At 31.2% G+C, this 14626-nt stretch overlaps 1 protein-coding gene, 2 long non-coding RNA genes and 1 pseudogene across 4 annotated transcripts; all 4 read right to left on the minus strand.

The window, feature by feature from the left end:
* Positions 1-271: 271 nt before the first annotated feature.
* On the minus strand, positions 272-1410 carry LOC120149290 (annotated as a pseudogene).
* Positions 1411-1551: 141 nt separating this feature from the next.
* LOC120149842 lies at positions 1552-1917 on the minus strand. Its single transcript, XR_005518492.1, has 3 exons — positions 1872-1917; positions 1702-1779; positions 1552-1613 (listed from the first exon to the last, which is right to left on the minus strand). It is a non-coding gene; the product is annotated as an uncharacterized LOC120149842 (long non-coding RNA).
* A 71-nt stretch (positions 1918-1988) lies between these two features.
* On the minus strand, positions 1989-2501 carry LOC120149834. Its single transcript, XR_005518491.1, has 3 exons — positions 2390-2501; positions 2182-2295; positions 1989-2091 (listed from the first exon to the last, which is right to left on the minus strand). It is a non-coding gene; the product is annotated as an uncharacterized LOC120149834 (long non-coding RNA).
* Positions 2502-5171: 2670 nt separating this feature from the next.
* On the minus strand, positions 5172-6876 carry LOC120149817 (strigolactone esterase D14-like). 2 transcript variants are annotated; one of them, XM_039162529.1, is made up of 3 exons: positions 6464-6876; positions 5948-6373; positions 5172-5196 (listed from the first exon to the last, which is right to left on the minus strand). In XM_039162529.1, exons 1-3 carry the CDS (start codon positions 6832-6834, stop codon positions 5187-5189), a joined length of 807 nt encoding a protein of 268 aa, XP_039018460.1. In that variant the 5' UTR covers positions 6835-6876; the 3' UTR covers positions 5172-5186. The 2 variants fall into 2 exon arrangements, with proteins under 2 accessions (XP_039018460.1, XP_039018467.1); XM_039162536.1 differs by lacking the exon at positions 5172-5196 and having other exon boundaries at positions 5929-6373.
* Positions 6877-14626: the final 7750 nt, after the last annotated feature.

Genomic DNA, 14626 nt, shown 5'->3' on the forward strand with positions numbered 1-14626 from the left:
AATAATAAATAATTCTTTAACAGTCAACTTCAAATTTGACGCCATACTTCAGTACTAGAGAACAAAGAAGTCCATGAGACTAGCTAAAAGATTATAATAGAAAATGAAATTTGCTACCAGAATTCAGTTACTGCCTTATACCACTTCTGTAAATTTGCCCATTAGTAGTTAAAAGTTAAACATTTGCACTAGTCCGTAGATAAACATATGGAAGAGGAAGGTCATGTGACGCAGGATTATATAGTTCAAAGGCTTAAGATATCCGATCACATGAATTACTGAAAAGAAAGCAAACAAGAAAGCAGAAGCCAGAAGGAAAAACTACAATTCTAAAGATAAATGAAGTGTTTCAAACGATGGAAAGATGCCTTGATTTCCAAGTAACGTGCTTTGGGGTTGCAAAAATAGAGGTGCTGGTCTTGTAGTTTAGGAAACTTCTATCACCATCTGAAACCAGACTACTTAGGTTTTCGATCTTCAGCTGCTGGTCTCTAATGCGTTGTTCTCGTTCTTTGTGTGATCTTCTTTCCTCTTCCAGTTCCATTTCAAGCGTCTCACGCTCTAGTTCATACTGCAATTGGAACATCAGCAGACAAATATATATATGATATATAAATATGTATATGGCTATGCTAATAACTGGTGGCACAAGAAGATAATACAAGTTCTATAAAAAATATGAACCTTAAGCATGTCGTTCCTTAGCTTTAATATCCTGTTCCAGCACTTCAGAACGAGACCCCTGAACAAAGTTTAACTATGTTAGATAGCTTTGACTCTATTGTTAGTACATGTGACCCGAGCCTCACCTGAAGCTTCCTGCGCAACTCCTCTATCTCTAACTGTTGCCTTTTAAGTAAGGCTGCATCAGTCATAATCTACAAGCAAGTGGACTATGATTAGTTTTATGTCAAATTCATGCCAAACCAATAAAATAAAAATGATGAGAAGAGAAGTGGATTCTTTCTCCTATTTGTCATATGGTAATATAAGAAAATATTTCACAATTTGGATCATAACTAGAGTTGAGGATCCATATTAGACAATAATGTGGTCCAAGAAAAGAAAGACGGACAAACCTCATTCACTTGGGCACAATTAGTGATGCGTTTAGCTCTACTAGCAAACAGAAGAGTTCCCTTGGTTTCCTCAACGTGAACCTAAACATGTGATATAATAGTTAAACCAAATGCTCTGTTGATTACACTATTAATCTCCCCTTCGGAGAAATATAAGGAATAAGAAAAGGCCATAGAACAGCCACAAACACACACTGAAAGGAAGACTACCTCTTCTGGTGCTAAAGTGCATATATATAATTGAAGTTTTGGCATTCCCACCTAGAGCAGTCTGGAGTATGCGGGTTAATTTACTATCACGATAAGGAATATGTGCCCTGTAATTGACAATAAGTCATATGGTTAGAACATAGTTATTCCATCCTACAAAAAGTTACATCTTGGATGATAGCAGTACCTTTGTTTGCACCATTACTAAGTTTATTAATTACATTACCAAGAACCATTAAGCTCTTGTTAATATACTTTCCTTAAACGTACTCCGCCAGCACCAGTTTTAGCAATCCTCTCAGAACCAGCCAAATCTACTAAATTCTACCAGGAAAATATGACTGCATAGATTAACAGGATGAAGTAGGCTCCAAAAAAGAAAAAAGGGTTATCAGTGTGATGAGATTCAAACCAAAACCGAGACACGTATTGCATCGCTGCTTGAATAATCAGCGGATTGGCGTGAATCAATTCCCTTGCTTTCAATCACCTGGCAATGGAAAAGAAATGTAACAAATATTAAAAGTAAAATTCATTCTGCTAATAAATATTCATGCTCAGCAATATATTAAAAGAGCATACCATTTGATATTGTATGAGACCTACTACTTCGTGCATTCTATTCGTCACCAAAATGCCTATTAACTGTGAGAAGAGTACAAAGTATTAGCAAAAATTCTGCCATATAAAACTAAGAGTAAAATAAGCAATTTAAAGGACCTTCTCCTGACTCTAGAAGTTTTATCACTTGTTCAGCATTGTTCACAATTTCTTCTCTGAGACCCGCGACAAAAATCCCACGCTGAGAAAACAGGAAAACCCAGTTATTTCATTTCCATGGTTTATGTATATGAACAATTGAAACTTCATCGAAATTTAATCAATGCCCGACCTCCAGGCTCTCATGAATCTGCAATTTCTGATTCTCTACCGCGAAAAGGTCGATAATTTCTTCATTATAAATTTCCATGTAGGAAACTCGTATCAGAAACTCTCGATCAGAAATCTGGGAGTGCAATTCAACACCAAGAAAATCAAATTCAAAACTTCAATTTTGAAATATCTAATCTCAATTTAAAACACTAATCGATTTAACTCACCATCTGTATTTTTGAAATACATCGTTAACAGCTCGAGAATGATTCCGGGATCGTTCGGTGAACCATTCATAGTGAATGTCTTGCCACTGCTCGTTTGTCCGAAAGCAAATGCAGTCCCTAAAACATTAAAAAGAAGGTAAACATCTTACTAACCGGTCCAGATTTTAAACATATCATCAAAATTAGATCTGAAAAATGAAGATGAAAACGAACCGTTAAAGCCATCGACACCAGCGTGAATAACATCATTCGTAAGAAGCTCATAAACCTTTCCATTAGAACAAGTTTCATCGAATACATAATCTACGAACAAACAAAAAGAATTGAGTCAAAAAGGAAAGGGAGGAGAGGAGGGGGAAAGGGGGAAACTGAGATTTACCGAAAGCGTAAGAAACGCCGGAAATGGGGGTGCCGTGAAGCTTGTGAAGAGAGATACGATTGTCTTCGACTCTCCAGAAAGTTCCAGAACAAGTTTCTTGGGAGATCGGAGGTCTTAGTCTCACTGCAACGCAGATCTTCTCGGCCATAGTCTTTTCTTCCTTTTTTTTTTTTTTGAACGTTGAGTTGCAGAGAGAAGAGGCGGGATCTTTATTTTATTTGAATAATTTGGGTTCATTGGGCAGCTTGCTTCTACCGGAGCTTCTATTGAAAAGATTTGGGCCTATTTCGGCCTTTTAACCGACCTAGATCTAGTAAAATCGGCCCAATAAGCCAAGCGGAAAAAATCCATTAGGTCAACCCGGATTTTAATTTGGGATTTACGATAAATGGTACAGTGCATGGTAAACTCATCAAGCTCACATGACTAGTTTGTCCAAATAATATTTTTCTATTCAAACTCGTCGTGTTCAAACTCGTTCGACACGACGAGTTTTAAAAAGATTAATTGTTTTATTACAATGTCACGTCGGGGTGATAAATTTCAATAAAAAAAAATATTGTATTGAAACTCTTCATGTCCACCTGACAATCCAAGGCACAGTAGCAAATGTCGTAAATTCAAAATTAATTTTGGACATGGTTAATGGACCAAATATTTTACCCGCTTGATCTTATGGGCCAATTTTGCTTAATTTTCATAGCCCTTTCAAAATAAACTCATAGATATAAATGAATCGAATTTAAATGAGCATGCTAAAAAACTTAGATTTATGTATATTTTCATTTATTTAAAAATGTGTTGGTTATTTTAACGTTTATAAAGAAATAAATATATTTATAGAAATATTAAAAATGTATTAGAATAAAATCTTAATTACATCTAAAAGATGAAATGAGATATTCCCGTTAATTTAATATATTATGTCCGTTTAACATAGGGTTGTTCATGGACGGTTAACCGTACCGTTTAGTCTAAACGGTCGGTTAACCGTTATAATGGTTATGAGATTTTTCTAACCGTAACCTAATTATTAAGAAACGGCTAACCGTTATTAACGGTTCAGTTACAGGTTAACTTACAGTCAACCTATTACAATTATTTGTCAATTTTTTTCATAATTCATACTAAAAAAATGTAGCACTTAACATATATTTACACCGTTGTATGTAAATCTCCCAAAATCTTAATACCTAACAATAAACATATATTTATATCGGTGTAAGTAAGTTTTTTATTTTCAACTAAATAAAAACTAAAAAATAAAAAAAAATATTAAGTTATTATATACAATTATATATTTATTATAATAATATAAACTTATATCAAGTTATTTGTATAAAAATATAATAAATTAGAAATATAATTATAAATTTTTATTAACGGTTAAATGTTTATCAAAATTCCTAACTGCCATCTTAACTGTTAACTATCATTTTTAACGGTTCGATTATTCGAAACTGTTTAATATTAACAGTTTGATTAATTAACATGTTAAATATATCGGTTATACCGATTAACGGTTTCAGGTTTTTTTGGACACCCCTAGTTTAACATCAATTAACGACGGACTGATATCATTTTATAACAAAATCAAAACTTTAATATTTATTTTATGATTTTTAAAAAATTAATAATTAAAACAATCCAGTTTTGTGTTGATTTTATAATTTTACCGCATAAAAAGTACGAATATCGACGCATTAATTTATCTTCTTAAAAATATAGCCCTAAATAATTTTTAAAATTGTGAGTTTTTAAAATAAAAGGGAAAAAAACCTCTGAATCCTCCTGATTGGGAAAGGCAGCATTTGGAAAATGCAGTAAGTTGACCTAACTCGAGTTGAACTTTAAAATTGTGAATCTGAACTCGACATGCAATAGGTCGCGGCGGTAGTGGGTTGTTCTAGTGAGGGAATTTGGGGGAAGGGAAAGGAAAGGGCGGTGGAAGAGCAAGAAAGAGGTGCTCCGGCGCAAGTGGGAAAACTAGGAAAGAAGAAGAGTATATTAAGTAAGGGTAAACTATAATTTTGTCCCTAAATTACTTTAAATTGATAAAATGATCCCTAGTTAGTATGTTATCTAAATTTCATTTAAGGGTTAATTAAAAATCAAACTCTTTTACTAACATGCCGCGTCAGAAAATCATTAAAGATTTATCGACTTTGTGACTATATTTTAACTAAAGATAAAAGTGACTACGAATTACATCTTTTAAATCTTTTGATCATAGTCTATAATACAAAAACAAGAGTGACCAACTAAAATTAGGTGAATGTATATATAAAATTGTTTTAAAGTTGCATTCAGGATTGAAGGGGATAGTGGACACCTTGTCAAGTCCCAAGCTAAATGGTTTGTTTTACATCAAATTCCATGGTTGAAAACCTTGATTGACTAACTGCTGCCCTTCTCCAATCATTGAACCCTGTTGAAGATTATCACAAAAAAATCAACTAAATTTTGGTTATTAGAATAGTTCGGTTTCGATTTGGTCAATTAATCTGATATTAATTTCAAGTGAATGATGATTAGATTAATTGATTAATATTAGAAGGAATTATTAAATAAATAAAAAATAGGGTTTTTTTATTATTTAATTTTAAACAACCCCAAACATAATTAATTTAAAAATTGATCTTCAAACTACACCAGTAAGATATTTAACGTTCTGTAACAAATGATGTCAGACCTTACGTTTTGAAAAACGCAAATTTTCAGATAATTTTATTTAATTTTTAGATAAAAGACGCAGTAAATACATAAAACTCACTTTTCATAAAACATAAAAGTTTACCACATTTTCCGCATAACACAAAATTATCCTACGTGAACAATTTGAGGGATATTTCTCCAATTAAACGCGAAGTCATCTAAAATAGTGATTAAAGTTTGTTTTTCCAATAAAGTAATAATCGAGGTTTTTCAGAATAATGGCATATTAGAAGAGGGAACAAAACAAGGACAGAAGTAAACGTTAGAAGAAACCAGTGCGTCATCACGTGATAATCTCGTGGGGGTGCTCTTATCATTTTGAAAAAAAATAATATCATATACGACAAGATAATCCCAATCTATCGTCCAAAATTTATTCCATACGTGTCGACATCCCCGTCCGCTTACCAAATTTCTTAGTGGACCCCACCCTCTAGAAGTAGATGAGAAAGTAAGTAACTCACCGAGAAAGGGCCCGCCTGATAACTTGGGACAGCAGCGCCGGTGCGGTCAAATGGGGCAAATGGCCTTCCGTTCTCAAAATCTCCACCGTCGTTCGTCCGCCTAGATGGGTCCTAAAATAATCCGCCACCGAGGCCGGAACAGACACGTCTCTGGATGTCTGGATGACGCAGCACGGTACCCTCACCAGCCCAAGTACCCCCCTCAGATCACTGTTGAACACCGTCCTGGAAACGAACAGCGATATGTCCGGTCTCATGTTGAAAAGAGTCCGGCTGAACTCTCGAACCGCAGTCGGCACATCTGCCCCCACCGCCAGTGGGGCAAACCCGTTGACCCAAGCTTCATAATTCGCTTCCATTGCTGAAAACACCTTCTCAATCTCACCTTGCTCGAAACCCCCATGGTAGTCCTCGTCATTAAGAAACCTAGAAAACCACAATTTTGCATTTTTGATATCCCATCCATATAATTCAATTAAAATCCCCAACACTAATTCAACGGTGAAGAAAACACACCTGGGGGAAGCGCCGATGAGGATGAGTTTGGAGAAGAGTTGAGGGCGGCGGATGGAAGCCAAGATACCAATCATGGCGGAGACGGAGTGGCCGACGTAAGCGCAGCGGTCAACGCCAAGAGCTTTGAGAATATTAAACAAATCATCGACGTAGGGATCGAGTGTGGTGTACCTGGTGAAATCGAAGTAATCGGGGTTGACACTGCCGGCACAAACGAGGTCGTATAGAATTATACGATACGAAGGTGTAAAAAGCGGGAGGATTCGTTGCCAGACCGATTGGTCAGTGCCGAAACCGTGGGCCAGGACCAGGTACCGGTCGCCGGAGCCAACAACCCGGACGTTCAAAGCATCTAAAAGGTTGTATCCCATGCTTTAAGAGTTGTACTAGCTAGGAAACTGTAGTGCTTGGGTAGGTTTGGTTTAGTCTTTATATTAACCAAAAGCCATCTCCATTGGGTGGAAGGTTTAGTGAGCTTGATAGAGATGGTTTTATCTAACTGAAGTAATCATGGTAACAAAATTGACCGGATAGTTATGTGGTACACCCTATAGGGCTGTAAATGGAATGAAATAGATCGTGAGTTATTTGAGATAGACTTGATCAAGATTCGATAAATATTCGGATTGAATGAACTCGAGCTCGACTCGAATTCTTAACGAACCGAAACGAACTACTTGATACTCAACTCGAAAAGCTCGTGAGTAGCTCGAAAGTATAATATATAAGATTATATTTTTTTAAAAAAAATTATTAATATTTATGTATTGATTTTTTTAAAGAGAATACATTAAGATTTTCATGCATTTAAGGTTCAGGTTTGAGTTCGAGTTTGAGGCTTCAATTGAATTCAGTTTAAGAATTTTTTTCTTCATTTTGACCCTTTTCGAGTTACTCACGAGCTTCAGTTTAGGATTTCGAGTTCGAGTCGAGTTTAAAAACTTTAAACTCGCGATTTTTTGAGTCGAGTCGAGTCGAGTTCAATTTCAGAGTTTTCGAGTCGAGTCGAGATCAGCAATACTCGAACTCGAACCCGCTCGTTTACACCCCTAGTACACCCTAACAATCTAACTTCAAAAAAATAGTAAAAATAAGTGTAGTCGAAAATAATATAAAAATATAATATTTTATATTAGATGTAATTTAAAATGTTACATTTTTTCGTAATATTTTTAGTAATAACATTTTTTATTAATAATTACAAATGTTATATTCTTTCATTTTAAATTGTTATAAAAAATATTATAAATAATGTAATCTTTTAGGTTATGTCTAATATAAAATATTATGTTTTTAATATTTTCAGTTGTTCTAATGTTTTTAACCTTAAATTAGTTATGTTTTTTAGACTTTCGAAAATTAACCTATAACATTTGTATAAATAGCAGTTTTGTTTTTTTATTCTTTTTGAGTGTTTTTCAGTTTAAACATTTTAATTTTTAGTTAAAAATAATTTTTATTAGATAAAAATTATTAATTAATTAATAAGTAATTTATGTTAATAATGTAACATTTTTATATATATTTAATTGATAATATAATATGTCTCACATCATCAAAATAATATTATGACATATATTATATAATAGAAATAATGATATTATATATTTCACGTCATTTAAAATGATGATGTGATATATATTATGTAATTAATTAAATATATATAAAAATATTATATAAGTAATATAAGCAATAGTCAATTAATAATTATATATATATATATAAGATAAAATGAATATTGATGTGAACGTTTTGATAATTCAACCATCGTACCTTGTGAATAATGGTGCAAAACACCACCACCTGCCTATCGAAATGAAAGAAGTGAAAGTGCATTCAAACTTCCACTTTAGCCCAATAAAATGTTCAGTGGGACAGTTTTTGTACTAATTGTAGCAAGACTTGTCACAACCGACAATACTAAGCATTACTCTCTTTTCAAACAGTAGCTTGAATTGTACCCTTAGAATTGGGACCCAGGAGGAAAGTGTACAGGTAAGTTATGTCGTTTGGGCCCCTCTTCCTATGCCCAACACTGAGCATGTTGTACGTTATTTGGGTATGGCTTGTTTAATATTTAATGGAGGGTATTTTTTTATTTATTAAATATCGAATGATCCAGAAGTTCTGAATGTGACATGTTATTTGATAACTGGTTCTGAATGATTCAGAATGTACTTCTGTACTAAATCATTCAGTACTGTTTTGTTAAATCAATCAGTACTGAATCATTAAGAGGTACGAAACAAACGTATTAAATGCTGAACCGTTCAGCATTCAGAGCGTTAAATGATTCAACATTCAACACTGAACCGTTCAATATTTAACATTAAATGACTCTATTAAAAGGTAAACAACACTCCCTAAAATTTTCATGGTGTCTTCTATTTGTTGGGTAAATTACACATTAATTGAATTTTATTTTTTTATTCTACTTACTGTATTTTAATTTTTTTTCATTTACTCGTAAAATTTTAGATATTGATTTTTTTTAGTTATTGGATCGATTTTTCTCTAATATCGTAATGATATGCCATTTTTAAATTAATTGATATTTTATTTATGTTAATTATATATTAATAAATAAAAACGTACCTAAAAAATAAAAAAGATAAACTCGGATCAGTTCATACATGACTATCTTTTTCATCATCGAATGATCAACCTAGAGTCAAGCAATGCCTTCCATCGCAGTTTCTCTTGCTCTTCCCCACTCCCTCGTTTCAACATCTCTAACATCCTCCCCCCTTTCGAACTCCTCCACCGCATCGACCACCTTCGCCAACCCCTGAAACCTTAACCCCGTGTAACGTAGCCCATTCAACTCATACCTTCTCAACAAACTCATCAAACATTCCACTTGGATGAAAAGAAGGGTTTGAAAGAAAAAGGGAGAAGAGGACAAAGGAGGGAAAGAGACCAGCGTTTTGGAGGAAGAAATGAGAGCTTTGAGACAATGATTTGGTTTTTGTTGATGGACTTTGTTTCGGATGCCATTGATGAAGCTTTGAGGTAAGGATTTGGGTCTTGGAGATGGAGTTTATTTTTTGTCGCCATTGATGAAGATTAATTGTCGTCTTCGTCCTCGTTTCATTGATGCTGCAATCGTCTTCCTCCTCACTCCATTGATGCTACAAACATCATCTTCAACAACATCCCACTCATCTTCTCCCTTATCGACTATTAGGGTTTTAAGAAAAAAGTTTTATTTTATTTTTAATCATTTTTTTAATTTAAATTTTAACTATTAAAAATAATTCAATATGTCCACGTTATAACACCGTTATAGAATTAACGGATAAGTGACTAAAAAATTTAATATTTATAATTTAGTGAATAAATTAAAAAAATAAAAAAAAATTAATTGAGTAAGTGTGTAATTTTCTCTTATTTATTTGATGAGCCTGCTCACTATTGGGTATTGTCGCCTCATCATCCATTTTCGAGAAACAAACTTTAGGATGTGTTGGTTCACATAATGTAAGATTATCGGTGAGAATAAAAGATTATAAGGGAATATGATTACTGAGAATATTGTATTTTATGTTTGGTTTGTTTGTTTAGCAAGAATGTAAGATTATCGTGTTAATTAAAGGAATAAAAGATTATTGAAATGTATATTTGACCAAATTGTTTTTATTATATATTTATATAATATTACAATTTGTAAAATATTTATATATTTTCTTTAAAAAATTAAATTTATAATATTTATATAATTTTTTTACAAAATTAAAAATATAAAAAAAGTTTAATGAAAGAATAAAAAAAATTAATCCTTGAACTTTATATAAAATTTTAATTATAGATTTTTTTTGTAAATCTAAAATAATTTAAGGATAAATTTATAATTTAATTTTCGTAGAATTTTTATTATTTAATGACAGAATAATGATATTTTTGAAATAAAAATAAAAATTTAAGGGCATTTTAGTCCAAAACGCCGGTAATGTTACAATACCTAAGGGAATGGAGGTAATGATATTCCCGGTAATATACTCAAAAAAATCTATTATTGGTAATAAAACATTACCGAGAATGAGATTCCCAGCCAACCAAACATGAGAATCCCACAATCCTTGAACCAAACACTCACTTAGGGTAAATTTAGTGTTTAGTAATTATACTATTAGTTTTAATTCATTTTATTTTTAAAAAATTATATTTAAAGTTTAGTTTTTGTTCATTTTAATACATGTTAAAAATTTTAGTTTTTCTTTTATTTTAGTATTTCATTCAAAATTTAACGTTAAATTTTAAAAAAAATAAAAGTTTAGATACAAAAACGGATTAAAACCAATAATTTATGTAATAAACATATTAAGTTTTTAATGGTGAGATAATAAAATAAAATAAAAACTAAACAATAAGTATGATTTTAAAAAAATAAAATATTCAAACAAATCAAAACTAATAATTTAGATATTAAATACGTAGTTTATAAAAAAATTTATGATTTATAGGAAAGATAACATATATTTAAGAAAGGTGCTTTTATCCAATGAAAAAGGGGAATTATTGTAACCCAAATGTTGGAGAATGGAGAATAAAATTGAGTGCTTCTCTTTGACACTTTCAGATAAGTGTATATAACTTTCTTTTTTCTTCAAATGAATAGTTTGTGTAAAATAGTATTAGAATTCAATGAATTTTACATAAATGATCCCAAAGTGGCATATTATAGATTTGTTTAATGAATAAAATCAATGGCAAACAGTGTTCATATCCTCTACAAATATTGGATTCTCTGGTTGAAAGGAGACAGGAGGAATTGGAAAAGTTATTTTATATATATTATCAACAAATTTTGGACATAATCATTCACTTCCTTTTCTTCATGTGATCATTGTTTGAAAACCGGACCGGTTCAACCGGTTTAATCGGGAATCGTTGTTTAGTCCGATTTAATTTAGACCGATTGAACCGCTACTATTGAATCGGCCAGAGCCAATGAACCGTTCAAACCGGACCGGCTGAAAATCTAGGAAAACCGAAAAAAATCGCCAATTTTGTTTTTTTTTTTTTAAAAAAATTAAATCAAACGACGTCGTTTGTTAACCGAGCCAAGTCGAACTCGAGTATTGCTGAGCTCGACTCGAACTTGAAAAATTTAAAAGTAAGCTCAACTCGATTCAAACTCACGAGCTAAAAATTATGAAGTTTAACTCGAACTCGAAATATAATATTGAAACTTGAACTCGAAAATACTTGAACTCAAAAAAAAATTAGAAGCTCGATTGAAGCCTAAAATTCGAGCTTGATTGAAGTAAAATAATAGTTCACTCAATGCTTACCAAAAGTCTCCATGATTTTGAATGTCAAATTACATATACTATTTATAGAAGTTAGTTGAATGATCTTCTATGTTTCTTAGTCATGTGAGATTGTTTTTTTAAAAAAAATTAAACCAAACAATATCATTTTGTTATGATTTTTTTAGCCCTAAATTTATTTTTAATTATAGTTATATAATTATATTTATTATTTATATGTTTACCTTAAATATTATGTTGTAGTTAATTTGAATCATTTTGTTTTACTTGATTTTATGGTTTTTAACTTATATATGTTATGACTTGCTTTGAATATAAAAAATATATATAAAATTATTTTTATTAAATATTTTTGATATTTTTATTTAATTTTTTAAATAATTATAACGTCATTCGGTTCTTTCGATCGGTCGGATCGATTCGACCGGTTGAACCAGTGAACCGATAGCATGGCCGGTTCGCTAACCGTTCTGGTTCTGAAAACCATGCATGTGATACCAAGTATTTCCTCCATCTTCCTCTATAGTCCTTTACCATTACCAAAGATTTTACATTTGTTTTTTTTTCTATTTAACTATCGTTATCCGGTATATTAATCGATTAATTTAGACCCAATACTACATAGACAAAAACAACCATCCTAATTCAGTTTAATCCACTCAGTAACCAAGATTTGAACCCTAATTTTACCGGAGATTTAATGCTTCATCCGAACGGGTTATTGGTAAAGTTTTACATTTATAATATTAATAAAAGAATGGTATATTTTTACTAATGATAGTCCCTACTAATATGATTAGATTAAAGCATGCTTGTAGGATGTGTCCCGCCTTGTGACTCGATATAAAATGGATGTGACTTGTAATTAGATTTGACTTATCTTTTTTGTTGGATAAGGTGGGTTGATTTCTATTTTCAATCACCTAATTCTTCAACTGCTTTGCTGCTTTATTCACAATATTTAATTATTATAATATTAATTTTATAAATATAAATAAATATAATTTCTAATAAATATTTAGATAAAAAATAAATAAAACATTCATAAAATATTACGAAAATAAAATAAATAAAAAAACAATTCATAATAATAATACGAAAAATATAAGTTACATAATTATATTTATCTTATAAAAAATTAATATTTTTATTTATCTAATTTTAATATATTTTTATCTATATTTTAATTTAATATATTTGAATTAAAAAAAATTGTAGCACGAGATACAGTGCCACGCTACATGTAGCTCACAATGTGGCGAATCTCCAAAGTGGAGATGTTTCTAGCGCAGAACTGGAGAGCAAAAGTGGAGAAATTCTCCACATTGGAGAAGCGTTGGAGATGGGCTAAGCAACCTCAGAATGAGATTTAACTCTAATATCTTGTATATATTCGGTCTTTAAATTTATAATCTAACAACTCCCTTGCTGGTTCGTGATTAGAATAAATTAAAAGTAAATACAAATAATTAAATTTGATTGGAAGATAACATCCAGATTCACTGATTTTAAAATATTTTTCCGTGAAACAACTATTAGATTCGGATTTAGAGGTCGAGATGAACCGACCTATGAATTTTGGGACCTAACGACCACCATCAACGACGGTATACGGTGGATGGAATGAAAAATGACATGGTGGCCGACGTATGGCTGTTCATGGACCATTATACCACTTATGAGATTTTTCTAACCGTAATCTAACTATAAGAAACGGTTAACCGTTGTTAACAGTTCGGTTACAGATTAACCTATTACAATTATTTATCAAAAATATTTTCATAATTCATACTACAAAAAAGTATATAACTTAACACATACTTACATCGATGTAAGTGAATAAAAAAATGTAGCACTTAACGCATACTTACACCAGTATAATTATGTACATCTCCAAATATTGAAGTACCTAACAATAAACACATAATTATATTAGTATAAGTATGTTTCTATATTTTTCAAAGAAATAAAAAATTAAAAATGATAAAAATATATATGTTAAATTATTTGTATAAAAATTTATTAAATATATATATATAAATTATAAATAATAGAAAATTATAATAAGTTATTTGTGTAAAAATATAATAAATTAAAATTTTAATTTATTAACGGTTAACCATTTATCAAATTTTATAATTGTAACCTTAACTGTTAACCATCATTTTTAGCGATTCGGTTAACCGAAACCGTTTAATTTTAACGGTTCGATTAATTAACATGTTAAATGTAACGGTTATACCGACTACGGTTATAGTTAACGGTTCCGAGTTTTTTGAACACCCTAGGCCGACAGCGACAATGGGGGAAAGAAGAAGATTCAAAACGACGTCGTTTTAGTTTATATTTGAATTTTTCAAAATGACATCATTTTGATACTTCTGCCATGTCATCACACCGTTAGAGAGTTAATGGTAGAGTGAGCAAAATGATTCAATATGTAAAGTTCAGTGAGCAATATAAAAAAATGGACAGTACGGTGAGAAAAATAGAAGAGAGAGTAAAATTAGTGAGGAACATTATAAACCCTTTATAAAATAGTTTCTCCACTTTAAATAAACCTTGGAAAACCTCAGCCCATGATAAAGAATATTGACCCAAATTCACTGGGGAATGGAATAGCCGAGCTCTTCTTTTAACCCAAAATTTAAGTAACCATTTTAATTTAAGAATGTGAGTCTAAAATTTTAATTTAATTTTCTTAAAAATAATGGGTATACAAAAATTGTACTTTTTTCCCTTAACACATTAAGTTAAATTTAACCAATTTTTCAAAATAATAGGATGCACTTAGCCCGTATGGGGGCTTAGTGCATCCGCCACTATATATATATATATATATATATATATAACCTAATCACTTACTTTGCCAGTTTAATCCATTTGTAAT

The sequence above is a fragment of the Hibiscus syriacus genome, unplaced genomic scaffold, assembly GCF_006381635.1.
Source record: "Hibiscus syriacus cultivar Baekdansim isolate YM2019G1 unplaced genomic scaffold, ASM638163v2 tig00002793_pilon, whole genome shotgun sequence".
Taxonomy (NCBI): Eukaryota; Viridiplantae; Streptophyta; class Magnoliopsida; order Malvales; family Malvaceae; genus Hibiscus; species Hibiscus syriacus.